Source organism: Lathamus discolor, chromosome 21 (assembly GCF_037157495.1).
Source record: "Lathamus discolor isolate bLatDis1 chromosome 21, bLatDis1.hap1, whole genome shotgun sequence".
NCBI lineage: Eukaryota > Metazoa > Chordata > Aves > Psittaciformes > Psittacidae > Lathamus > Lathamus discolor.
Window position 1 is genome coordinate 4104266 of NC_088904.1, and position 27831 is coordinate 4132096.

Here is a 27831-nt window from a genome sequence, read left to right on the forward strand (position 1 = left end):
TGCTTCCATTTGGCTGTTGCATTTCCATCAATTAGTATTTGTGAGAGGTTCACAGAATCAGACCTATTGCTAGAAAAGGGCAGAAGGTTGGTCAGCATAAAAGAAGATGAATATGAAATACACTCCTGTGTTTGTTGTTCTTGGATGAATCTTGAGAGATACACAAATACCTGCAGTGAATGACTGATGTGGAAGCAGGAAGATACTTGAGATTAAATTGACCTTGTGATAGAAGAATTTCAACCTTACCCATTTCATATTTCTTCAAAGGATTTATCAGGCTGCAACAAAGCAGAGGTTGCTCATCTTTACTGTCCCACCTACTGCAGCTGCTGCTGCTTATTCCAAGAATGGCATTAACCACTTTAACACACTTAATTCTGCAATCCTTTAACATGGGGGGCAGCGTGGTGGAAGGGGATTTTGAGGCAGATGGTGTTACTTCAGTGTGGAGTTACTTGGTCTGGCCAGCACTGGTCACAGGAGGACTTACCTCTGTCTTTGTTCACTGAGGGCACTTGAGCAGGACATCGGAAGCCGTTCAGCTGTGCCCTCAGACAAAACCCTCCTGTGTGGTGACAAGAATGTGATGTTTTGATCTGTGTCTTGGCCATTCATAGCTGTAGCCCAAAGGCTGTATGAAACCGCGGGGATAAATCCAGGCCTGCATCCCCCATCTTTCATCTAAAGTTCTTCCTCCAGCTCTTTAAACGGCTGCATCAAAGCGGTACTTGGCTTTGGTGCTTGCTCTTGTAGTGGTGATCTCAGCTTTATTGTATCTTTCCTGACTTGAAGTCCTGGGGCATGTTCTGGATTAAGCAGTTGGATTTATTTGGTTCAACCTCATTTGAACCATTAAGGCTGAGTGTGAAGGTGCTGGGCAGTGCAGGAGCAGGACTGTCCTTCCTTTCAGAGCTGCTCTGGGTTTGCTCAGCCTCCCCTCTGCCTCCTTCCTTGCTCAGCATTAGTCATGGTGTTTGCTCTGAGCTATGCTGCCACTTGGTTTCTATTTCAAAGCCCAAACCACTCATTAAAAGTATTGTGAGGCACTAAGTAATGGGTAATTAAAAAGTAAACCATAAAAACCTCAAGCAGTAACACTCGTGGGTGCCATTCTTTTCGGGCTTGATGGGAGAGTCACCAAAGAGCTTGTGTTGGGTTGGCAGGGCAGCAGGTTTCCTCTGGGGAAACCGGTGACAGGTTGATAGGCAGACAGGAAGCAAATCCTGATAGAGCTGAAGGAGAATTGTTGGACATGCATTATTTGCAGCATTGTTGTGGGAAACTTAGTTTCTTAATCTAAGAAACCAGAATCTTCTGCCTGAAACTGGCTCTCCCAGTCTGGAAAGCTCTCCTTGTAGAGACTCATTGCTTCTGGGCTTCAGTTATAATGTTGGAGTCACCAAAGCTCTCCTGGAAGCCTTGTAGGGCTGGACTCAGAGAAGAGGAAACCTCAGTTTTCTCTCTTTGAAGATGATCATTATCGAATTGTGAGGGTGAATGATAACGCTTCCAAAAAGTTATTAACATTTGGAACTTGCACTGAAAAGGGGAGGTGAGGCAGATGCCTGCGCTTCATGGGTGCCTCTTTGAAAAGCAGGCGGCCGAACTGCGCAGGATGAAGTGTTGTTGCTTGTAAGCCTTCACGGTCATCACTGGGTTGTCTTGCGATGCTCATTTCCTTTCCTCTTTTCACAGTTTGTCCACCTGCCTGCAAGTCCCAGGGCTGCACCTCCGATGGTCACTGCTGCCACAGCGAGTGTCTGGGGGACTGCACAGAGCCCAACAACCCTGAGAAATGCGTGGCTTGCCGCAACTTCTACCTGGAAGGCAGATGTGTGGACACCTGCCCACCCGGTTACTACCGCTTTGAGGGGTGGCGATGCGTGACCTTCAGCTTCTGCCAGGAGCTGCACAACAAGTGCAAGAATGCCCGGGAGTCAGGCTGTCATGTTATCCACAACAATGAATGTGTTCACGAGTGCCCATCGGGGTACATCATGAATTCCAGCAAGTAAGTACAAGTGTCTGCAGGTAAAGAAACCAGGCCATTGTTTCTGGACTGTGCTTTCCTCTCTCTTCTATACAGGGCTTGTGTTCTCTGTCAAAACCAAGAAAAGTTTCCGGCCTTGGAGAGTCTGTGATGATTACCTGGTCTACTTTAATATGATTTGTAAACTGATACCTTGCTAATTCAAGCCGTTAAAAGCAGACAGGTCTACCTGCCATATGCCAATAGCTTATTCTTTCCCTGGCTTCCTCTGTTTCCTCTCAAGTGTGGAAAAAGGGAGAAATGGAGATTGAGAGACAGGACAAGCAAGAGGAGCATCCTCAAGTTGGAATGGTCTTTCTGTAATCGAGTGGGATGAGGGAGATGGGCAACAGAGAGGCTTTAGTAGCTCTGCTTACCTTCCCCTCCAAAGCTGACCGGAGACCAAAGCTGACCTGAGACCAGAGAGCCTTGCTGTTAAGCAGAGCAGGGAGAAGTCGTGTCTAATGAAAAGAGCATAGCATGTTTTGAGTGGCTCATTCTCAGAATATCTATCTCTGGTCCCTGTAATTACTTTCACTGAGAAGGTTCAAGCTGTGCCAGACATAAATGGACAATGTAACAAACAAGTGTAGCACAAATCAAAGCAGGGAACAGCCGTTCTGCCTATTCCCAGGGTTTTCGACAAAGGAATGAAATAATTTATGTGGCTGAGCTGTTTATCACTGAAAACCTTTTTGTTTGTCCCACAATAACATTATATATTGTGATGAGTCAGATTTCCTGTGAATATTGGTAGCTTTGTGCTCGCATGTATTTGCTCCTGCCATAATAATTTCAGGGAATTTACTCTAACAGGACTTTTTATTCTGGTTCCTGTTTTGTTTTTCAAAAGAATGATTTAGCAACCCACAAAGTAGATCTGCTGCTTGTGTAGCAGCACCCATCGCCTCCCCTCCTATGTTTGTTCCAGGCTGCTGTCAGAAGGACCTCGCAACAGTGCTCCGTGCTTTTCCTAGAGCATCTGTTTCTCTGAACTAGTTGGGAACACGTTCTTGTGGTGGTATGACCAGGGCAAGCAGTCATCTTGCTGCTATTTAAGAAGTATTTCCCCAGAGCACAAAGCATATGCTTGCTTGCCTTTTTTTTCAAGTAACTTTATGTACAGTCCTTAATCAGAGGATTCCCAGATGAATGGGCAGCTCCACTCATCAATTGTATTTGTGGTCCATAATCATCTTGGGATGGAGACTGGGCCTGGGTTTCTTGATTTTGAAAGCCCTGGTGTGTATACCACTGAGCAGCGTCATGGTGGATGGTCTGTTCAAAATGATCAAAATCCCTCTGGTTTCTGTTACATTGGAAGGGACAAAGTGATAATATTTGAAACACGGAAATGATAGTTTAAAGAATTATCAGCACTTATTTGGAGTTCCTCAGAGCTGCGTGCTGCTCGCTGCAAGTGAATCCCATGGCAGATTGTTAGGACACTGTTGCTTTGAATGGATTGCTCTGCTTTTGCGAATCGCTGGGGACACGCCGGGTGATATTCTGCATCACATCTGCATTCCGGGCTCTCTTGTTTTGCAGCTTGCACTGCACCCCCTGCGCAGGGCCCTGCCCAAAGGTTTGTGACTACGGGAAGGAGAAGACGATCGATTCGGTGACATCGGCCCAGGAGCTCCGCGGCTGCACGGTTGTTAATGGAAGCTTAGTGATAAATATCCGTGGAGGAAGTAAGTTCTGCAGGAATAAGGGATTAGGCAGGACTGGATGTTGGAGCAGTAAAAATGATGCTATCCATGAGCTTGGGTATTTTCCTTTTGCTTTGACCACTTTGAATTTTAACATGAATCAGAGAAATAACCACAAAGCAAAAGCTTTTGTGATGTTAGTTTGTTTTTTTTTCCTAAGTCATTTTTGTAAGGTCTTATGAAATAATGTACAACAGTTCTACTTAATATGTTTGGGCTTTGTATCAGTGTTTGTGAGATGAGAAAACTAAAGCCGATGTTTTCCTCTCCATAGATAACATAGCAGCTGAGCTAGAAGCGAATCTTGGCTTGATAGAAGAAATCTCAGGTTACCTAAAAATTCGCCGGTCTTATGCCTTGGTTTCTCTTTCCTTTTTCCGTAAACTACATCTGATTAGAGGAGAAACACTAGAAGCTGGGTGAGTTCTTTCAAAAGATACTCTGTTTTAATGCTTTCAGGGATAAGGAGTGTCGGGGCTATCGGGGTGACTTGTATTGGTAAACAATTCCCAAGTTATTTTTAAACATTCCTTTGCTCGTGGCTCATGCCTACCAGGCAGAGTCGTTTGCCTTCATTTATCTTTGATGTCTGGATCAGTGCATGAGGAAAATAGCATTTTCAATGGATCCCCTCCCAGTCTACATTTCCATTCTCTGCTTTCAGGAATTATTCCTTTTATGCCTTGGATAACCAGAATCTTCGCCAACTCTGGGACTGGAGTAAGCACAACCTCACTATTGCACGAGGCAAACTCTTCTTCCATTATAATCCCAAACTATGTTTGTCGGAAATCCACAAGATGGAGGAGATCTCTGGGACTAAGGGGCGTCAGGAAAGGAATGACATAGCCCTGAAGACAAATGGGGATCAAGCTTCATGTAAGGAAGCCTGAGAATGCAGTGAGATTTGCATCCTTTTCTTTTCCCTCTGTCTTGCTAACCACATACTCTTCCTTCTCCCAGCCTAGCCTAGGATGTTTTTCCAGGGACTGTCATTGTCCCTTTGGTGAATCATTAGACTTGCACTTGCCACGTGCACTGCAGCAGCACTGTCAGTATGCTATGAGTAAAAGTACTTAGGGGTTCTCCAGCTGGCCATGCTCCTACCGTGCCAACTTTGGTCTTCAGAAGTTTGCTCTTTGTGTGCTCAGCTGTGAGTTTTCCAAGGTTAAGTGTTTCGTGGCTTTTTGAAGAGTTTAGCCCAACATAACCTCAGTCCAGGCTGGGGCTTTGTGTTACTGCTGAGTACCTCATTAATAGTCAGCATCTTCATTTCCCATGTCATGAGGCGATAGTATGCGCACAGCATAAACAGTAGAGAAACAGGATTTCCACCCATCTCTGGAGCCATGGGAGGGAATTGCTATGACAACAGTCAGAGATGTTTTTCCAGCACTTGTTATGATTCTTAGATTGGATATAAGGAGGAAAATCTTTCTTGTTAGGGTGGTGAGGCACTGGAATGGGTTGCCTGGGGAGGTTTGTGAGTGCTCCATCCCTGGCGGTATTCAAGGCCAGGTTGGACGAAGCCTTGGGTGGGATGGTTTAGTGTGAGGTGTTCCTGCCCATGGCGGGGGGCGTTGGAACTGGATGATCTTGAGGTCCTTTCCAACCCTAACTATTCTATGATTCTCAGAGGTTTTTAAGCTCACAGCTTTCTTCAGGAACAATGATAAGGCAATGCCTGTGTCAACATGGCTGAGAAGCAAACACACAGTGTTGCTTTATGTTGCTTTATGCTCTAACTAAAGTTGTGCTGCTGAAGATGTAGTTTTGTGGACATCTATTTTGGCAGCAATAAGTACATCCCTTCTGCACCCCCAGCCCTGCTGTTTGTTCCCGTTCTATGCCACACACAATGCCTTTTCTTTGTTTGTGCCAGTATAACTCTTACTGGGCTGCATGGTGAGCCAGGTGGTAGATGTAATCTGGTAAAAAATTGGTTGGTTTTAGCTTATGTCATTTTTCTTCCTTGCTTTATTTCCCAGCCCCACAAAGTTTTACATGCATACATAGGTTAACACATGAGATGCTTAAGCAGGTATCACCACCAGGAGCCCCAGCATTAACTAAAGTATGATTTCAGTTCCTTGCTCTTCCTCAGCTTGCCATGCACCTTAGATCATCCTGTAGCTGCACTGTTTCTCTGTGTTTGGTGCCAGCACTGCTCAAACAACCCTTTCTGCGGTTCTGCCCATGTTAGGCTGATCCAGTTATTTGTGAACAGACTTTAAAGGTGAAGGTGTTTCAGATGAAGTGGTTTCCTGATACGGTTTGCCACATATCAGCACATGCATCCATGCCAGGACAGTGGAGAGAAGGGAACATAATGAATTCCTACCCAAAAAAACTAGCAGTACCACTGTAAACCATACATAGAGCCATACCCTCAGGGATATCGCAGCTCTAGCCTGGGCAGAGTGAAGGAGCTACCTGTAAAGGTCATCTCCTCCCACGAGACTAAAAACCTCTTCCTGGATTTGGGGTTCAAACCCAGCTCTGTTGTGTGATTATGGGCAGCTCCTGGGTTGTTTTAGCTGGTTGTTTTGTTTGAAAGCAGCTGTAAGAGATGGTTGTACTTCTCTTTGCCAGCTTTAACTCCACTCTTGCTGAGCTGTTGTCTGTGCCACCCCCTACCTCAGACCACAGGTTGCTGCTGTGTTTGGCTTTTTGTTTGCTTTTACTTTTCAAGTTGAGCTTTCACATGGGTAACATCCTGTTTACCAAAAAAAAAGCACCCTTGTTTGTTCTGGATGTGGTGCTAATGAAGTGAACATTCATCTTCCCTTGTGTAGCTACTGCAGGGATGGCTAATCCAATCAGAGCTACAGGGTTTGTCCTTCTCGGGCTGCTGGGACACACCATATCCTAATGGGTCCCTTGAGCTTCAAAACTCCATCCTCCTACAACTGTTTGTTGTTCTTCCCTCCAGCATGCAAAGGGACCACACTGCTCCAGGCAAGGCTGGGAGTTCATACACTTAATTTCTGTAGCCTCTGCCTTCTGTGCAAACCTGATTACTGGGTTCAGCTGTGTAGATCATCATTAATTTTAAATATGTTGCCTCTAGATTTCCCACTTACTAGCACTTAGTTCAACTCGACTACAGGGTCACTTCTGTAAGGCCATAGAAAACTTAAAGCTGGCAGGAACCTTAGGAGGTCATCAGCTCAAACCCCTGGATAAAAGCAGAAATAGCATTGAAGACCAGGTTTCGGTGAGCAGCTCTTAATGCCACCATTCCTGTAGCTGTCTGTGGAGAAAAGAGAATTAAAACTAGAATCCTTTATTTGTTTTAGCATTAACAAAACTGTTACTGCTTCTCTTTTGGTTCAGGTGAAAATGAATTGCTGAAGTTTTCTTCCATTAGAACTTCTCATGACAAGATCCTGTTGAAGTGGGAGCCGTACTGGCCTCCGGATTTCCGTGATCTCCTGGGATTTATGCTTTTTTACAAAGAAGCGTAAGTGATCCACCATTAAGTTACGAAATAATCACCATGCTGGGCTTCCACAAACAGCAGCTGGCATTGAAAAGTAGATATTAAACCTGCTGTAGGCATAGCTATTTAGTCTCTGTGACTGTCTGGCTCCTACACTGCAGTTTCTGATCTTACCCTTATATTAAAGCGTTCATAAAAATCGCTGAGTTACAGAGTTGTGTGCAGCCAAAATTCCTCGTGCAAGAACAATCCAACTATTACTTCTTCCAGCTCTTCTAGACATACATACTTAACCATGTAGTTTATCATCTCCCCACTATCTCCATGGGATTTTGAGGTTTTTATTCCCTTTGAGGTGGGGATTCTTTTAGAATTAAGCCTACCAAACTGATTTTCATAAAGCTGAAAATAATTAGCGTGGATTTAACTTTTGGGATCATCTGTGGAATGGTGATGCTGTTAGGAGACTGGGTTGCAAAGCTCCCTGTGCTTCATTTTCAGAATACATCCAATGAGTTGGTTATGTTTTCTTCAAATGGTGAAGGATTATAACTTGTAGTGATGTCTTTAGAAATGTTTTTAAAAGCTTGAATTAGGATTTTGTTAATTTCAGGCTCTTCTTTCTTTCTTTTTTTTCCTAAAGTCCATACCAAAATGTGACGGAGTTTGATGGCCAAGACGCCTGTGGATCAAATAGCTGGACAGTTGTGGATGTTGACCCACCGCCACGGTCAAATGAGCCCAAAGCCCAGGCCCAACCAGGTTGGCTCCTGAGGGGTTTAAAGCCATGGACACAGTATGCTGTGTTTGTTAAAACCCTGGTCACCTTCTCAGATGAACGAAGAACTTACGGTGCAAAGAGTGAAATCATCTACGTGCAGACCAATGCTACTGGTCAGTATCATTAAATTAATGTTGCCTTGGAAATGAAAAATAGACCTAAATATTCTTCTGCCTGGTAGTCAGGATAGTCCCATATCCATGAAACTTTCCACTGCCATTGCAGCTCTACTGTGGTAGGAAGGTATCCCTAAATAAATGCCCACTTCCCTGCATGGGGGATGATGTCAACGTGCCCTTCTGCTGTCGGGCTCATGGGCCATGTGTAAGAGCTTGTGTGCCTGCTGGTGCCTCCTTCTGCAGGACTGATGTGGACCTACTGTGGAGAAGAGTGTTTATTCCCATAGAAATGGAAACTTGCCTGGTTTGTCCCTTGCTCTGTCAAGCTCTTGCCGACCTGTGGAAGTGACCTCTGTCTCTTTTCCCACCCTCACAGTTCCATCAGTCCCATTAGATCCAATATCTGTTTCCAACTCTTCATCCCAAATTATTCTGAAATGGAAGCCACCCTCAGAGCCCAATGGAAACATCACACACTACCTGGTGTTCTGGCAGCAGCAGGCAGAAGACAGTGAGCTTTATGAACTTGATTACTGCTTAAAAGGTGAGTGTGTGTTTCTGAGTGGCCAAGTTAAGTTTTGAAGGCATCCTGTGCCTATTGGGGAATTATTTCAGAGCAGAGTTTCAAAGGCCTCCCAAAATCTCACCTACTGCTCTGTGTTACTTAAACTGAGATGAACTGGGGTAGAACTTTGCCTACAGCAGCATCTGAGCTCCATTTCAGAAACAGCACAGTCTAGAATCAAAGGCCTGTCATAAAAATGGGGAAGCTGCTCACGCCCTGGATGTGAAAGCTCAGGATGCCCAAATGTGCTGTGAATCTTGTGTACACTTGTTTGGGATCCTTGTAGGATCAAACATCTGCTTCTGCCGTGTCAAGCATGAGTGCTACTAAAATTGTTTTATCCACAGGATTAAAACTGCCCTCAAGGACGTGGTCTCCTCCTTTTGAATCTGAAGATCCTCAGAAGTATAATCAAAGTGAAAATGAGGATGTCAGTGGAGAATGTTGCTCGTGTCCTAAAACAGACTCCCAGATACAAAAGGAGCTGGAAGAGTCCGCTTTCCGCAAGACATTTGAGAACTACCTTCACAATGAGGTTTTTGTGCCCAGGTACGAATATCATACAATATATAGTAAGTAGAATAAACCTGGTGGTTAAGGGTAGGAAACGTAATTGAATATTAAACAAAAATTGGGCTGAACATGGCCACACTGAGGTCCCTGGGCTTCCGTGAGCCTGTCTAGTCCAGCTGAACCGCAAGTATCAGAACTGGTGAGAGCTGAGCACTTACAGCTGATGTTATTACACATTTGGAAGATCCTGGTCTTATTTCCCATCTCTGAATTCTCTTCAGCTTGGGACTAAAGTGAGAATCTTTAACAAATAGCTGTATGCCTGCAGCTCATTTAAACTTGGTTGGTGCCAGAAATAGCTTTTTTTTTTTTTTTCTGTCTTAAAATTCCGTGGTCTAGCTTTTCATCCAGTGGAAAAGAAAGGAAAAGAAACAGGGAAGCTTCCCATGCCACAGCCTTGTCCTTTAGCGCGGTATTTGCGGTCTTCCTTGCACTTAGTCTGGGAAATACCTCCAATACCATGAGGAATGCAGCTGCTGTGGGTGGTGAATGTCCTGTTTTGAATGGCACACACAGTGTCACATTAAGTGGTGTTGAATGTCTTCACACTTCATATGCAACTTACAGAGGAAGCGCTGGGAGTCAGGTTAGAGTCTGTAACGATTTACCCTCTTCACTGTCATGCATTTTGGGCTCTTTAATTTATTCTTCTCTTACTACCCTTAGCTAATAAACATTTCTTTGCAGCCACTTGACAAGAGCTGCACTGAGCATTTATTATGGAGTGTGTATTAGACAGTGTCTTCTCTGTGAGCCTGGGTTGGTGCCTGCAGTTGTCACATGGAGACTTGCACAGAGTCACTCCTGTTGTTGTTTCATTTATTTAGTGTTGATCAGGTCAAGTTCCAGTGTGCAAAATGACACCAGGACGTCGTATTCAAAAGTAGAGGAGAACCAAGACATGTACAAAAGCCAAACTCCTTTTGATGTAGGCAAACAATTCTGACAATCTGATTTTATGTATTTGATTTATTTTTTTCTCCCAATTGTATTGTGCAGCCAGCCCAGGATGCTTCTCAGGCCACTTTCTGGGGTATGTATTTTAGGAAGAAACCAATCACCAGGATGTGCCACCTTGTCAGCCAGCTAAGGAAGAAATCTCCATTTCCCTAGGCTAACTAATCCTGTTAATGCAAGCCCTTTTGCTGTTGTAAGCCAGCAGTAAAGATACCTTCCTGCTAACATGTGTCCTGCTTGTCCTTTCTGACAGGCTTCAGACTGTCACAGCATAAACTGGAATTAGATTTCCTGTGAATACTGTGCCTATTGCCTGCTCACATGGCAGCCTGGCAACTAAACATGATGTGTGTTTTACTTCAGGTGCTTTTATGTGGCTCCTGATGGTTTACTGACCTCTCTTGAGGTACTGTGTGGACTCCCCTTGAGATAAGAAGCCTTCTGCCAGTCACCAGGAGGAATCTCACAGATGAGGCCAGCAGGGAATATGAGATGGCAGGGAGCAGGACAGAGCAGTTGAGAAGTCACTCACCCGGTGTCTTCTCTCCTTGTTTTTCATGTGCCATTTTTCTCCTCCTGTGTTGTTTCCAGCTATCTGATCCCTGTGCAGTATCCAGTCTGTATGAGGATCTGCCACACTCTGCCTTAGTCCAGATCTGATCTTCCTTGACTTGTTGAGAACCCCTCTGGAAACCAGAGAAGCTGTTCCTTCCCCTGTTCACATGGTTCATTAGCTACTCCAGGAGATACTGTCACAAGTCTTATGGGTAAATTTGCTCTGGCACTGGCAAAGCAAACTAGAAGTTTCTAAATGCTTCTTGCCATACCCACCTCCACAGAGCCAGCAGGTATTTCTACACCATGTCCTTTGTCACCTCCCTCTGTAGCTGAACAAAGTGGCCATCAGAAGCTGATGCTTTGTTTCTTCTTTCCTTTGTTATTTGCTCTTCCATTGGAACAAGTTTTGCACGGATGGGAGCAAACAGGTGATTGTCCACTGGAACAGGTTGCCAAGGGAGGTTTTGGAGCCTTCATCCCTGGAGGTATTCAGATCTTGACCCGAGGAGGTCCTGAGCAACCTGTTCTAGCTGCCTGTGCTTTGAGGGGGTCAGATTAGGCAACCTCTAGGTACCTTCCAACCCTCAATCACACTGTGGAAAGCATGGAAGGATTTCAGAAGCAGTGGAAGTCCTGAGAGGTAGAGGGTAGCTGAATGGCTGCTGTTCAGGATGTAATTTAATGTGTGCTCTCCAACATCACTGCTGCAGAAAAAGCAGTCTCTCTCTGCTCTCTGTCTTCATCCTCTGTGTCACACACACTCACGCTGTTACAAATATTAGTGAGTTACAGAATGAACAAGATCCGAATCTGGTATTTCACAGGGGGAAGGTCATTGGAACTACTGAAATGGCCATAATGAAAATCGCACTGGAACAACAATAGGAAAGCATCATATGTTTTAAAATGCAGGGAATTTGGCCGGAAGATTGCTGCAAATGCAGGATAATAAATATGGGAAGATTGGGGATTACAGCTTCACAAGTTTTCCTTGCTTTCTGTTACTTGAGAAGGAAGAAGATTTTCTTGCATTTTACTCTGTGCTGCGTCAGTGCTCGAATTACTGTTTTACTTGTGAAAACCAAAATTGTCTTAAACAGGAGGAGCAGTTGAATCTGCACTTTGTAAACAGAGGCCTGTAGCTTTCCTTTGACATCCAAACAAGGTTCTGCTTGACCGTAAAGAATCCTTCCAGAGGAGGAAGGTGGCATGACCCAGCCCAGGGGCTCTGAACTCTGCCCCATTGTTAGGGGACACTGTTCAGAACAGTGCAAAAGCTGAGATGAACAGCAGCTCCCAAATGAGTTAATTAGTGACAGAGAAAGAGAAAACTACAAACTGGCATGTGCTGTGCTGAACCTGCCTTTGGCATCCCGCATTTTCATCAGGTGGACGAATGTGCTTATGTTGTTGGGTACAACCTGATGTTTAGTTGGAGGAAATCTTCAAATCTGCTTTCCAGCTGGTTGCGTTTGCTGCTGGAGGAGGGAATGGAGCTGGGGGTTGCAGTCAAAGCCCTGATCCATGCAGTTCTCTGCTGGAGTTGGCCAATCATTTCCCTGGTTCTCAGAGGGCGGCAGTGGAAAGTTCAGTTCAGCAGCAAAGATTTGCTTCAGCAGCTTGTTACATTTTTAGAGACTAGAGATGCCTCAAGTGTGGGTTCAGTTCAGGTCACTCTTTGTACCCTTTAATAGCTGCATGCACGTGTACATGCAAAAGGATCATCATCACCTTAAAATACATGGTCCAGTTTTCAGATGACATTGATTCCTTTTGTGTAACACAATACGACTACTGATCCACCACGGTGGTGAGTTCCCGACCTGGAATTCCTCGTGGTGAATGTGTGGCAGGACATAAAGTGTTAGAATGAGGAGTTTTGGCTTGGTGCTTGTTCTGTTTGTTTGGTTTTTTCCCAAGAAAATGAAATCTGTGAATAGTCCGTAATTCGGTTGGATTTACTCTGTTTATGTACTGACAAACTCTGACATTGAAGTTGGCTCCTCACTCGGGAGCAGGGGAGTTGACAGGATCACGCTGCCAGCTCTGGTTTTACAACTGCAAAAAACTGCTGTGCAGTGATTTGAGAGGCAGTGCTTGGTTAAACGAAACCTCACCACTAACACCTAATCTGTGAGATCTAAATGTGCCTGTTGAAAGGAACGTAATAGGCTTGGTCCCTCAGAAAAAGGTTAAAATTATCTATCTATCTATCTATCTATCTATCTATCTATCTATCTATCTATCTATCTATCTATCTATCTATCTATTTGTCTATCTAGATTCAGCCTTAGGGTTCTGAATGGCAGATGTATTCCAATGAGCTGTGAAACTGGTCTTACACTTTATACAGGCAAGTTTATGACACTTGGAGCATGTGGCACATCTGAGATCAGTGGAGTTGGGGGCTGTGGCATGGCCTCACTTACTCGGAGCTAGAATGTGCAGGAGATGAACTCCAAAGCATCACAATACTATCCAGGGCACCTGAGAGGCAACCTGATAAAGTTGTGTTTGGCTGAGAGGATCTTGAACTTGAATTCTCAAGGAAATACTTCAGACTTGGATTTATTTTTGGGGGGCTGTATGAAGTTGTGCAGGAAGAATGCTGAATCTGTTGCATTGCATATGCAAATACAGGACTTGAATTTGAGTTTTCAGTGGTACTCTGAGCTGTTTTGTTTTAACTCTTCCTTTTCAGATGAATGTGTTGACGTTGACTATAACGAATGTTGTAACCTGTATTACTCAACAGGCCATCAAGAAAGCGAAGAGACCTTGGCTCTGTGGCAAATGCCACCGTGGTGATACCCACTATCCCGTCCTCTCCCAACAATTCTGCAGCACAGCTGGAGAATGCAGAGGAGCAGAAACCTTTTGAAAAGGTGAAGTCTAAAGAGTCTTTGGTGATCTCAGGCCTGCGGCATTTCACCGGGTACCGCATTGAGCTGCACGCCTGTAACCACGATGCGCAGGAATCCCGATGCAGCGTTGCAGCATATGTCAGTGCCAGGACCATGCCAGAAGGTAATTATCTTCCTGAGCTTTGCTTTGGGCTGGTGGCTGATCTCAAAATGCTGCTTTTCCTATGGGAGCCAGCTGCAGTACAGAAACACTGTATAGGACTGCTGCTGTCTGTATGTCCTGATAGGAAAGGATGATGGATGAATAATATGTTCTGGTGTCACCATCATAAGAAGGGCATGGAGCTGTTGGAGTGAGTCCAGAGGGGGCTGCAAGGATGATCAGGGACTGGAGCACCTCCCATATGAAAATAGGCTGAGAACACTGGGGCTGTTCAGCCTGGAGAGGAGAAGCTGTGTGGAGAACTCAGAGCAGCTTCCAGTATCTGAAGGGGCCTGCAAGGATACTGAAGAGGGACTATTCATTAGGGACTGTAGTGATAGGACAAGGGGTGATGGGTTTAAACTGAAACGGGGAAGTTCAGGTTAGATCTAAGGCAGAAATTATTCCCTCTGAGGGTGGTGGGACACTGGCACAGGGTGCCCAGAGGAGCTGTGGCTGTCCCATCCATGGCAGCATTCAAGGCGAGGTTGGATGGGGATTGGAGCAAGCTGCTCTAGTGGAAGGTGTCCCTGCCTATGGCAGGGGGTTGGAACTGGGTGATTTTAAGGTCCTTTCCAACACAAATTGTTCTGTGATTCTATGAAGTATTGGCAGCTTTGAATTTTGCTGAAGACATAAAACTCTTATTATCATGAACTTGGTTCTAGCTAAGGCTGATGACATCGTTGGTGCAGTTACTCATGAACTGGTTGAAAAAAACACCGTGCATTTGAAATGGCAAGAACCAAAGGAGCCAAATGGTCTTATTGTACTGTATGAAGTGAATTATGGACGTCTTGGGGAGACAGAGGTGAGAATTTCTGCTTGTTCTTAGCACAGCACGTTTGGAGAAGTAGATCCACCTGGGAGTCCAGGACTGTTCAGTCTTTAACAGCCCTCATGCTTATGGTGTTCTGTCCTCTCTGGCTTCCTTGTGCGTGAACCAAGGTGACATAAAACTTCATTAGTGAATTTATATCATCTGAAAGTCTATCTGAGACAACACAGAGGAATAAAGGTCTGTGGTGCCAGTTTGCCAAAGCTTATCCAGTTTGCCAGCTTTCTGCATGGAGCTTTTTCTTAGGAATTTTATTTTATGAAAGGACAGAAACCATGGGGCTAAATTGAAGTTGTTTAGAGAAATGAAGAAAGCCTTGAGCAGGCAGAGCTGTGGTGGGCAGCCCTGAATGCCAGCAGCCTGTGGGCAGCAGGGCTTGCCAGCCCAGGTCAAGTTTCAGGGCTGAGCTCTAGGCCAGCAAAAGGCACAGGCTCGCTGTAATGTGAACTACTAAACTGTAAAATGCAAATCCAGGACAAAGCACTATATTGGAATAGCCCTGAGGATGTGAAAGCTCTATTTGTGTACATTTGCCAGACAAGGAGGCGAGGTAGAGATCCTTGGGTGCTGTTGCAGGGCTGTGGGTCACTGCAGAGGTAGCGTGTGCAGCCTTTCTCTTCCCTCCTCCTCAGGAAGCTCACTACTGCGTGTCCCGTAAGCATTTTGCCAGTGAGCAGGGCTGTAAACTCCGTGGACTGCAGCCTGGAAACTACAGTGTCCGTATCCGAGCTACATCACTGGCTGGAAACGGCTCATGGACAGAACCCACCTATTTTTATGTGGCTGATTACTGTGAGTTCATTTTATTTTCAGTATTTAATTCCTGATAGAAACCCAGGTTGTTTTGGAAGGATGGGGGTTTAGTGAGCAGCACACAGAGAACAGAGGGGGGTCGTAAAATACTGGCTATACATCTACTTCCAAGAAACTGAAATTACTGACAAATGTGTGGCTTTGCTTCATGAGGCCTCATTCTGACCAGCCGTGTGTTCTGTATCTAAAATAGCTTCTAGTTTTCTGTTTGTTCCACTTTATTGAAGAGGGGGGCAGTTTGGAGTAAGAGGCTTGGATTTTGGACCTGTAGAATAACTCCATCTCTCTCTTTCTCTCTTAGTGAATGCTCAGCCTAATATTGCTGTTATAATTGTGCCGATTATTTTTGCCATCATTATTGCTGGAATTATTGGAGCTGCTTATGTGCTTGTGAAAAAGAGGCGAGTGCAATTTTATCTTGTTTTCAGCAGAACAAGCAAAACTTCTCCCCAAAGCTTTTGTTTATCTTTTGGGAGTAAGTCTGTTTGTTTTCTAATTTAGATAATGGTTGCAACACATGAATTTCATTGAGGAAACGTTTTGTGCCTTTGGAAACTGGGGCGGTCTGTATTTGCTGCGTGCTTTGGGAATTAATCAGACTGCCTTCTAATGTGTGAAAGGGTGCAAATGTGCTGAAGAGTTTGTGTCTCTTCCAGGCAAACCGAAGGACCAACTGGACCACTCTACGCATCCTCTAACCCTGAATATCTGAGCGCCAGTGATGGTGAGAACAGTGAGGGCTTTCTGCACTGACTTACTGCTTGGGTGGCCATTGAGACAGTGCAGCAATATGGGATTGGCATTGTCTTTGTGAGGTTTTCTAGTCTTGCACACATAGTATCCTGTGGCAGTGCTGAACGAGGCTGCTACAGAAAGGTCTTTCAAAAGATGCTTGCTCAATTCAGAAACGTTTCCCTCTGCTCAACAGTCTATGTCCCCGATGAATGGGAGGTTCCACGAGACAAGATCACTCTCCTCCGAGAGCTGGGACAGGGCTCCTTCGGGATGGTGTATGAAGGAATTGCCAAGGACATAGTGAAGGGAGAGCCGGAGACTCGAGTAGCTGTGAAAACTGTGAACGAATCAGCCAGCCTCCGCGAGCGCATCGAGTTCTTAAATGAAGCTTCTGTGATGAAAGGCTTCAGCTGCCATCATGTGGTAAGCACCACGGGGTGCCTCGGATGATCAGCAAGTCCCATCACTAATGGTGCTTTAGTGCTTTCAGAGCCTGATGTTCGGCTGACAAAAGCAGCCAGTCTGTGGAACCAGTCGATTTAAAAGAGCTTTCCAGGTCATGTTCCATAAAATGCATCTGCCTGCATCATTTCATGTTTGTTCTTGCAAAACTTCTCAGCATGACAAGGCTTTGTAGTGCTGTTCTGAGCTCTTTTTCAGGGGTTTTGCCTTTCCTACAAGCCCCCTTTTCAAACTGGACACTGCCTGGTGTGTTTGGACACAACCTTGAGGGAATTCCTCACTTATTTTCCAGGTTCGCCTCCTCGGGGTAGTCTCCAAAGGGCAACCTACTCTGGTGGTCATGGAGCTAATGGCACATGGAGATTTGAAAAGTTATCTTCGCTCCTTAAGACCTGATGCTGAGGTAAAGACAAGGAGAGATGGGAAACTGTGGTGCAACAGAGTAGCTTGATTTGAGGTTTACTCCTTCTTTCTTTATTGTAGAATAACCCTGGTCGTCCACCACCAATGCTGAGAGAAATGATCCAGATGGCTGCAGAGATTGCTGATGGCATGGCCTATCTGAATGCCAAAAAATTTGTTCACAGGGATCTTGCAGCTCGTAACTGTATGGTTGCAGAAGACTTCACTGTAAAAATCGGAGGTACGTAGTGTGTGACCAGAACACAATTCTGTGGGTCAATTTTTGTGAAGCCCGAGACCCATGTGGCAAACACAGATGATGTTCACTGGCTACCTCTGGAAATGCAGCAAGAATTGTACGGACTTTAGTAAGAACATGATCTCCTTTAGAGCCAGAGCAGCTTCTCTTAACCTTCTCTGTTCTCAAACCTCTATCCAAAATGTTTATTGCCTTTCCAGCCTAAGCTGCCAAGGGTTATCTCACTGTTCTTTGTTTTCATGAGAATTATGACAAAGAAGGTGCTCGGTAGAACAAGCCAAGTGTTCATAATAGACCTCATAGCAGCCTCCCAGTACCTGAAGGGGGGCTATAGGGATGCTGGGGAGGGACTCTTCATCAGGGACTGTAGTGACAGGACAAGGGGTAACGGGTTAAAACTTAAACAGGGGAAGTTTAGATTGGATATAAGGAGGAAATTCTTTCCTGTTAGGGTGGTGAGGCACTGGAATGGGTTGCCCAGGGGAGTTGTGAGTGCTCCATCCCTGGCGGTGTTCAAGGCCAGGTTGGATGAAGCTTTGGGTGGGATGGTTTAGTGTGAGGTGTCCCTGCCCATGGCAGGGGGGTTGGAACTGGATGATCTTGAGGTCCTTTCCAACCCTAACTATTCTATGATTCTCTGATAATCCTGTCATTAGGTCAGGTGCCTCTAAAAGTCATTTATCTTCCACAAGAACCAGTTTTCAACCCAAACCTTTTTAGAAATAAGTAAACATAATATCTAAAAGTAAACCAAATCCCCACAGCGTGGTGGTTTCTCAGACCTCTTTGAACTTATGGCCAAGGCAGCGGAATTTCAGGGCAAGGAGACCTCTGGTTTGCTTAAAGAGGATGACTAAAAATAATGTTTAGGATAGAGGCTGTCACTAAAAGTTTTAACTCTGGAGCCTCTGTCGTGGCTCTAGAGAGGAAAGATGCAGGGAAAGGAATATGTTTTGGATGTTGATCGTGAGGTGAGAGATGACTGCAGGGCCATAGGAGGCTTGCTGGGTGTATGAAAATAGCCTGGCATGAAAGGAGGGCAACAGCCATCTGGAAATGTTGCACAGTAGAAGAGAGACATTTAACACATCCCCTTTGCTCTTCTCAGACTTTGGCATGACCAGAGATATCTACGAGACAGATTATTACCGTAAAGGAGGCAAAGGACTGCTGCCTGTGCGGTGGATGGCACCAGAATCACTGAAGGATGGTGTTTTCACTGCTTATTCCGATGTGTGGTAAGTTGTCCTCTGCAGTCTCAGATGGATTCCAGCTCAAGAGCTCACAGTTTAACACACAGAGTATAAATTGTGAGTTGCTGACTTCTTCAGAGTACAGCCAAACAAAAAACGTTGTTTGGAAGCCCTCTTCTTAAAAATACAGTGGTGTTCTTTTACACGTTCTCCAAAAGAAGATATCAGTTGTAGACCTGCAGGATGTTTTATTCTCACCAGGAGCCTTCTCTCTTCCTTAGGTCATTTGGTGTTGTCCTTTGGGAAATAAGCAGTTTGGCAGAGCAGCCGTACCAGGGACTCTCCAACGAGCAGGTGCTAAAGTTTGTCATGGATGGAGGATACCTGGATCAGCCGGACAACTGCCCGGAGAGACTGTAAGTACTAAGGCAAGGGACAATCAACCAAGCCGCACTCTTTAGCTAAAGTGTGGCCCATGTGTCACCTCTTCTCCTCTTGTCTGTGAGGGAGGAACAAAACAGACTCCAGTGAGCAGAACTTCAACCAATGCCATCCTTAGTGAGCCAGGACATAAAGACCTGAACGAGCCTATTTCACTAGAAGGGAAATTAAACCAACTTGGACCTTACATTGTGAGTACAGATTCCAGTGAGCAGGAAGTATAAAGGACAGGAAAAGCTTAAAATACAAATAAGCACTGTATCAGTTGCCCAAACAAGATGTTCTTCCTCCACTCTGGACTAGTGGGTGGCAGTTTATGGCACGTGGCTACTGAGGCTGCAAGGGAGCATCTTGTTAATCCAAAGCCTGCTGAGGTTTTCTGTAGTTCATCTCTCTGTAGCACATAAATAGTCTTGAGAATTACAACCACTTCTTACCACTCATTTTCAGAAATCCAGTGTTGGCTCATGAGGAGGGAGAGGCAGGAGAACACTGTGCTGAGCCAAGAGCTGATTATCATAGAATCATGCAATGGTTTGGGTTGGAAAGGCTCTTAAGATCATCTGGTTCCAAACCCCTGCCACAGGCAGGGATACCTGCCACTAGACCAGGTTGTTCCAAGCCCTGTCCAACCTCACATTGAACACTGCCAAGGATGGAGCAATCACAGCATCCTTTAGCAGCCTGTTCCAGTGCCTCATAATTTTCACAGTAAAGAATTTCTTCCTTATATCCAACCTAAATATCCCCTCTTTAAGTTTGAACCCGTTGCCCCTTGTATCTCATGTCCAAGGCCTGTTCGTTTCTGTTGCAGGCTCATTGCCCCACCAAGAGCACAAGGTCAGGCTGCCTGCAGTAACCCTGCAGAGAACAGAGGGGGCACGGATGAAGGCAGTAAAAAACACCTCACAGAGGTTACAAACTGAAGCCAGACATTCTCCTGCACTGGGGCTAAGGATTATTGTGCTTACCCAGGTGCTCCCTAAACTGCTCCTGGCAGAGGAATTAGAACAATCCCTTTCCTCAGTGTTTAACCTGAGCCAGGATGTTTGTCAGAAGGGTTTAAGGAGACACTGCTGAAGCAACGTGCAGCAGATCGGGAGGGAGCCCTGGCTGGAACAGGGGATGCTGATAGTGACGTGCAGGTTCTGGTAACCTCTCACCCCAGCCTGCTTCCAGAGTCAAAAATAAACATGTTTTGTGAATATCCTCCTGAAAAAAACCTGCTGTCCTGGACATTTGTCTCAACAAATTTGTCTCAGTAACAAATTCCACTTTGAAACTTTATTTGTACTTGTAAGTTCGTTCTCCATGGTGTCTGATAACATATGACCTCTTGCTGCAGCTGTTCTTTTGGACAGGAGCACAGTCTCCTGTTTTCCTTGGAGCTTTAGGAGCTTTGTTATCTTTCAGGCAGAGTTAAAATTAAAATGGAATGAATTAAAAAGTTGTGACCTGGCTCTAAGTGTGTGTGTGCAGAGAGCATGTGAACCGCAGCCCCGTTTCCTTCGGGAGCCAAGTTCAGAACAATTGGAGGAATTGGAAGGAATTTTTGATCTAGACAGAAACAGAGAAAAAGGAGCCCCAGGAGCAACAGGCAAATACAGAAATCCCCCTAAAGGGGCTACAAGAAACCTGGAGAGGGACTTTTGACAAGGGCCTGTAGGGACAGGCCAAGGGGAATGGCTTTAACCTGGCAGAGGGGAGACTGAGATGAGTTCTTAGGCAGAAGCTCTTCCCTGTGAGGGTGCTGAGGCGCTGGCACAGGGTGCCCAGAGAAGCTGTGGCTGCCCCATCCCTGGCAATGCTCAAGGCCAGATTGGACACAGGGGCTTGGAGCAAGCTGCTCCAGTGGAAGGGGTCCCCATGGCAGGGGTTGGAGCTGGATGAGCTTTAAGGTCCCTTCCAACACAAACCATGCCATGATTCTATGATAAATAACTCAGTTGGAGTGTTGAAGGACCAGCATGAGGGGGTGGGTAGTCTGATGTGGACACCAACCTTGGTCTGTGTCAGCCCTGCCTACATTGAATTGTTTCTTCCTCCCCCTGACCCTGTGTTTGTCCCGATCTAGGCACAGCCTGATGCAGATGTGTTGGCAGTACAACCCCAAAATGCGCCCCACCTTCATCGAGATCATTGAGATGCTGAAGGAGGACTTGCACCCCAGCTTCCACGAGGTCTCGTTCTTCTACAGTGAGGAGAACAAACCTCTGGAAACGGAGGAATATGAGATGGACTTCGAGAACATGGAGAGCATTCCCCTCGATCCCTCCTCGTACTCGCAGAGGGACAAAGTCCTGGGTCGGGACAATGGACCCTCCATGGCCCTCAAGGGGAACTATGAAGAGCACATACCTTACACTCACATGAACGGTGGCAAGAAAAATGGACGGATTCTCTCCATGCCCAGGTCGAGCCCTTCCTAACGCTTCCCGTTTGGCCCAAGGGTTGTGTCTGCTTTTTTCCCCTCCACAGATCTCAGGACTCTTGTTATTGCTGCCACAGTGTATGACACACATCTATGAACTCGTCGGATTTTTAATCATCTTATGATTAATACTTTATTATTATCTTTCTTTTGCCAAGTTGACTGGCTGTCAGTGGACTTATCTGTGAACATAAATGGAAGAGGTTTCCATGGCTGCTGTCCCTCTGTAACCATGGTTTCAAAACAGGAAGCCACCGTGTACGTTCAACTGAAGGAGGAGCCTCCACGTTTGCCAACAAGAGACGTGAAACATGCTGGTATCTGAGCTACAGTGTGGAACAAAACTGCAGGACAAGAGCATTTCCAGTCAAATTCCAGGCTTTCAGGCATTCTCTTCACCACAGCTGAAGGATTCAACACATCAGACGGACGCACCAGATCCTCAGATTGACCAATAGCTGCTGCTTTCATACTTTTTCAATGGGTTAAATCCCAGGGGTGCGTGCGTTTGTGTGTGCAGTATATATATGTGGGGTGTATATGTATAGCAAAATATACACCTCTGGGGTTTTGTACATAAGTTTTGTATGTTCTCACAGAAGCTTTCCTCTTCTCGGAAGCGTCTGCTTCTCTTTTTTTCCCGTTTCCCTGGAGTGACTGAATCCCAAACAGATTATTTTTATACTGAGGACTCTTGGGAATAGGTTTTCTCTCATTAAAAGACAAGGAAAAAAAAAATGAGGAAAATGTGCTGGGAGCCAAAGGAGCAGAAATCTGAGATTTGTGGGTACCTTTCAAGACCAAACGAAGTTGGAGTCCCCTGCCCTCTCTGAGAGCGGAGTTTTCTGTCCTTACAGCATTGAGTATATATATTGTTTGTTGTAACATATTTAAGAATATCTTCAGTTTAAGTTTCAACTTCATATAAATTATTGACTGTTTATGATCCTTTCGGGGAGGGGATAATTTGGGGGATTGTTTGGTCTTAAAGTGGTCCAAAGATTTCAGAATGAACTAATTTTAGCCCATTACCCTTTTAGGAGCTATGAAGCACATGTTAAGTTTATACTTGACAAAGCTTTATAATACAGTTTCATGATTTATACAGTGCAGTCAGCCAGCTCCAGCTGAAGCCCTGAGATAAAGTAGTTGGGACTTCACTTGGTTGGTGAGGGCTGAAGGACACCAGAACATCCCCAAACCCGAGTCCTGCTACTCCTTTGCCCCCACATCCCTTGTGTTGCCTTCTGTGCTGCAGAAACAGCCGGCGAGAGGGGACGAGCAAGAACTCTGACCTTAAAAAGAGACACTAAAGCCAATCCGAAGCAGGAGAGCTTGAGGCTCTTGGCTCTGCACGTGAAGCAGGAGCTGAATGGGACTGTGGTCAGCTGCGTGCTGCCCATCTGCTGCTGCTCGGGCATCTGGCCTCGTGCTGCCTGTGGACCTTCCGTGTTTCCCTCGGATTCCCTGTGTCCTGCCCAGGCCGCTTGCAGCTCTTCAGGATGTCAGCTTTCGTCTTCTGGACTGTGCTTTGTTTTGCTGCTGTTTGCATAAAAGACCGAGCTGGTCAGCATAAGGTGTTGGGAAATGATTGTGAAACTAAACGTGTCTTGTGGCAGTGAGGGAGCGTGCTAGCAGGGAGAAGTGCTAAAGCAAGAAGTGAAGATGATCGATGTCGCAGGCCCTTGTCATTCAGGAGGTGGTTTGAAAAGGGGAGGGAGATGCTCAGTCCTTGCCTTCTCCTTCTGGAGAAGCCCAAGAGCTGGTTTGTGCTCTCTGCCAGGAGAAGCGAGGTTCTCCTGACCCGGTGAGAGTGGGGACACGGAGCTGGGGTGCAGCTTCTTATTCCAGCCCGGGTGGTGCTGCTGATTCCTCCCTGTAAGCAGATGAAAGGGGAACCTAAGCCCACTCCACTGATGGGTGCCGCATCAGGGGAGGATGATGGGCTTTGTGCACCACCGGGAGCTGTTGGGCCTTTGCGCTGGTTGCATCTGGTCGGTTTGGACAAAGGGGGAGGGTGCAGGTTGCTCACAAGGTTAGGTGGAAGATACATGGTCCAGCCATGGGTAAGAACCTTCGCTTTCGAAAGGCCTCGTTTACATTTCTTCTGCTTTACAAAGTAGTAACTGCTCAGCAGCTCTGTGCTACACGGCAGAAAAGAAGACATTCTCACACTTTTCTAAGGAAGAGAAGTTTTTCGTATTAGAATTTTTTATTTATTTTAATATATAAAACACTGTAAAAAGAAAAAAACAGACAATTTGTTTTCTTAAACACACAGAACGTGTAAATCTGTATCCGTAAACTCTTGGCAGGTGGATGTGGTTTGGGATTATTTGTGTCCTGTTCTGGTGCAGTCTACCTCAGTGTTTCTTAAGGATCATTTTAATACGCACCTTTAAACCTGGTTAAATACTCTGGCCTGGGCCTGTTGTGGATCAGGGAAAATCAGTATCAGCTGATTCCAATACTGGGGACCATTCAGGGAAGGGAATGGGTAGGAGAAGGGCTCATCACTGATTTAGTGATGATTTACAGGAAAGGAAAGAACCAATTTACAGATTTGGATCTGATGTTCTGATGCCATCCTCTTAATTTTGTTGTGACCTAAAACAAAGAGAGCAAAAGAGCCATTTAAATGTTTGGATTTTAGGGAACGGATGACCTCAAGGAATAGACTGTGTCCTTCTGGAGCAGTGTTGGCCAGTGTAGAGCTGGGACTGATGGTCCCTTGCTGCTGTGTTGGGGTATCTCGGTTGCTGCGCACAGGTTTGATGTGACCTCCAGAACTAAACCTTCCCCAGCATGTCCTTGTTTTGATAACCTTTTAAGCTGCAGCAATCCTGACTGTGGGAATAGAAGATCTTTGCTACATAAAAACATTGGAACCTTGTATTGGGTCTAGGTTTAACTCCCACTGATACTGGTTGGCCCACCGTGGACACGCTGTTTGTGACACCAGGGTCACTGCACCGAACCCAGCGGTGCTTTGGATCCAGTCTGTGTGTAAGGCTTATTCCAGTCATCCTTCCTACATTGTGCCAAGGGCGAGGAAGGCTGCATGGTGCTAGTGGTAATGCTGGGTTTTCCCTGTTTTGAAGACAAAAATGCTAGCAGTTGCCACTGTGGCTGTTAAAGATGGCACTCACTCACCTATAGAATTAGGAAGAATAAATGAACATCACCCATAATGCCCAGCTCTCACTGGAAAATCCTTTACTCTCCACTGGCAGCTGACACTTCGGTCTCTATTGTTGGATGATCCTTGCCCTGGGAATGCCGAAGTCCCTACTTGGATCTCGCTGATGCCTGTTCAGAGACACTGGGGGTTGTGTACCAGTTGGGATTGCACGTGCGAGGCGAAACCTTCTCTGTGCCCGGTGTTGTGGAGGGCTACATCACAGAATGGTTTGGGTTGGAAAGGACCTTCAAGCTCATCCAGTTCCAACCCCTGCCATGGGGACACCTTCCACTAGAGCAGCTTGCTCCAAGCCCCATCCAACCTGGTCTTAGGCCAGAGAACTTCCCACTCGCAGGTTCAACCTGTGCAGGAGCAGCTGTGGCCTCCTTTGTGCAGCTTTGTGGCAGGGAGAGTTCCCCACGTAGCCAGAACTTCCCCATCTCTCCAGCCAGTGAAGCAGGAGGCACGGGAGCAGGTTCCTGTGCTCTGCTGCATCTTCACTGAGCAAACGTTGGAAGCCTGAGAGGGGAGAGGTTCCTCGGAGATGTTTGCCCATTGAATTCAATGGCCGCTTCCTGAACGCCTCTTGTAAATCTGGTACTTCTCTTGCAGTACAGTGCAGCATCGCGGTGCTTGGCTGCTAGGTTAGAAACGTGTCTGTCTTGGCTGCTTGTAAATACTCTGTTGTGTTGTAAAATAGAAGAGCTAATAACAAACTGTGCCAGCACTGGGTTGGGAAAGGTGATAGGAACTAGGCTATGCCACCACGAGGTATTTTGTGTTGGTCATAAAGCAGCTGTGTTGCCGTGGAAGAGGCTGCTTTTAGGATGCTGAAGGGTACTCTGTAATTTATGGGTAGTGTATCTCTTTTCTCCTAAATGTGTATTATAGCGATGGGACACTTTGCTTCATTTTAGTATGTTGTGTATAATGTTGGTATCTCTTTTGGAACGATCTCCAAGTTGCTTAATGTGTTACTGGCCTAACAATGATGAAGGCAAATGGCAAAAGACAGGAGCAGGAAGGGTGCTGGAGTGGTTATTCTGGAGCCTCCATTTTAGGGGAAGGAGAGAGGCCATCGAGCTCGCTCTTCACGTCACTGCTATACAAAGACGGACCCTGAGGTATTCCAGGCCCCTCACTGCGAGCAGTGATTCCTGATGCCAAGACTGGAACCTTGTACGAGTCAGAAAGTACAATATCTGTGTGCCATATGAAAACCTTACTCTCAAGGCTGTGCTAGGTGCTCCTGTGGCCCATGTGTGATCAGTTCAAAGCCTGGAGCGAGCCAGAAGCTGCAGCTGAACCCTCTGATGCTCTCGCTGTGTCCCAGCCTCCCTGGAAGCCGGGATTTTCCAGGCATGGCCGTGATGGGAATCCCGAGCCCTCTGCCAAGGAGCCTCTGCCCCTCGTGTAATCCTGTGCGTGTGGTCCAGGGACAGAGGTGATGGATGGATCGAAACGGAGATGCAGTTCCATCAGACATACATGAAATCTGAAATAAGATTCGGTTGGTATTTGTATGAACTTACCTGAATTTGGCCTTTTTCATTACCTTCTGCTTGGCTCTGTGTTAACTCCGCTTGGATCCTGTACGTGAGCGTTGGTGTAAGAGCATTAACGTGTTCAACCCGTTCTGTTCCTCTCGCCTCGTCACGAGCGTTGCAAGAGCGAAGCCCATTCGCACAATGGGCTTTTGGAGGAACTTGACTGTTCAAAAGCAATTCTAACCCCACCGTTAGCGAACCTGCTGTCGTTCAATGCGTGTTTCCTTTTAACACCAACCTGCTTGTCCTTCTCTAAAGCAAGCACTTATCCCTGCAGTTTTGGCAGATCACCTGCAGCACAATGCAAGCTCTGAGGGGGCAGGGAGAGAAATGGCTTTTTAAATGGTGTATAATAAAGCTGGTATTAACTCCTGCAGCCTCGGTTTATTTGGGGGTTTTTGATTCGCAAGCAGCACAACCGCCCGGTTCTGGCAGTGATTTTGGTGTGAGATCGGTGTTCCAGGTGATGGTACGGAGCAGTTCTCCTAGTCCAGACGGTTCCTATGGGAGCGGGTCCATTCGGGAGCCCCTGGGGTGGTTGTGGTACCCAAAGAGGAGCCAGGGGTAGAGTTTAAACATGGGCACAGATGCTCGCTTTGCTGAGTCCCAGCCCCTGTTAAGTCCCAGTGTCACCAGTAAGCTCGAGCTCAGGGCTGATTACCCAAGAGATCCGAGCTGGGCTCGATACCAAAGCTCTTCCGTTAATGCAGCATCCAGCAGCGCTTCCACCATCTTAGTGTCCAAGTGCTGCTCCCAGAACCGAGTCCCATGGAAAACTGGTGGACGGAGAATTTCGGGAAGGCCACTTCTCAATCTAAGAGACAAAGTTATTTCAAAAGGAAAAGCGTTGCCTTTTGCCTTAGTTTAGGGAATGGCTTTATTCCTGCAGTATCAAAACTGGATTGTGTTTGAGGACCTGCATGGATGGGGGTACTGGACATCAGCTTCATCAAACACAGCCATAAAACCCCAAATGCTTTCTGCTTGCGTGTAAGACGGTTTCAGTTACGTGCCCAGTGCTGGTCTGTGAGGGTTTGGGGGTGTTTTCTTCTCTTTAACCGTGCTGCTCCCACTTTGCTCTGTGCCTATGGAAGGTTCCAGGAAACAAACAGTATCCCAGATACCTCTGGTTTGAACTAAAAGGATCAAACGGGCCATGAGTTGCTTTTCAAGGAAGACAAAAGACACAAAACCGTTGCCCCTTGATGTATTGTTCTCGGTGTTTCCATGGATGAGCCAAGCAGTGACGTGTACAGGAATATGCTTGGGTATTAAGGAGAAAGAAGTCTTGCTGTGTCAGACGATTGAACAATTTAACTGTTTCTATGAACATGCTGAATAAATGATCCAGGAGTAACTGCTCGGTTCGTGTCTCTGTCTGTGCAGCACCGAGTGCTGCTTTACCGCACAGAAAGCACTAAATTGGTGTCTGTATTGTGTATGTATATATATATGTGTATACACATCTGCCACTTGAACTCCTCTGACCCATGGCTTGGCCTCACAGGGGGTTCCAGCAGCCTGATGCCATCGGGTGAACACTGTAACAGGGATTCCTTCCGCCTGGATCATCAAGAGCTGCATCTCTGCTGTGATGTGTGGAGCTGCATCTCTGATGTGATGTGTGGAGCTGCATCTCTGATGTGATGTGTGGAGCTGCAGCTCTGATGTGATGTTGGAGCTGCAGCTTTGATGGGATGTGTGAAGCTGCATCTCTGATGTGA

The 27831-nt window shown here is 46.1% G+C and overlaps 1 protein-coding gene across 1 annotated transcript in view; it reads left to right on the forward strand.

Moving 5' to 3' along the window:
• INSR (insulin receptor) overlaps positions 1–27464 on the forward strand; it is a 55851-nt gene extending 28387 nt beyond the window's left edge. The window contains exons 3-21 of the mRNA XM_065658987.1: positions 1699–2014; positions 3581–3726; positions 4019–4163; positions 4409–4623; positions 7081–7207; positions 7830–8080; positions 8463–8630; positions 8999–9200; positions 13495–13766; positions 14474–14616; positions 15276–15435; positions 15758–15857; positions 16113–16180; positions 16385–16614; positions 16946–17056; positions 17137–17296; positions 18423–18552; positions 18789–18923; positions 21023–27464. Of these exons, the coding sequence (XP_065515059.1) occupies positions 1699–2014; positions 3581–3726; positions 4019–4163; positions 4409–4623; positions 7081–7207; positions 7830–8080; positions 8463–8630; positions 8999–9200; positions 13495–13766; positions 14474–14616; positions 15276–15435; positions 15758–15857; positions 16113–16180; positions 16385–16614; positions 16946–17056; positions 17137–17296; positions 18423–18552; positions 18789–18923; positions 21023–21377 (3434 nt within the window). The 3' untranslated portion in view covers positions 21378–27464. The remainder of the gene's footprint in view (positions 1–1698; positions 2015–3580; positions 3727–4018; positions 4164–4408; positions 4624–7080; positions 7208–7829; positions 8081–8462; positions 8631–8998; positions 9201–13494; positions 13767–14473; positions 14617–15275; positions 15436–15757; positions 15858–16112; positions 16181–16384; positions 16615–16945; positions 17057–17136; positions 17297–18422; positions 18553–18788; positions 18924–21022) is intronic.
• Positions 27465–27831: the final 367 nt, after the last annotated feature.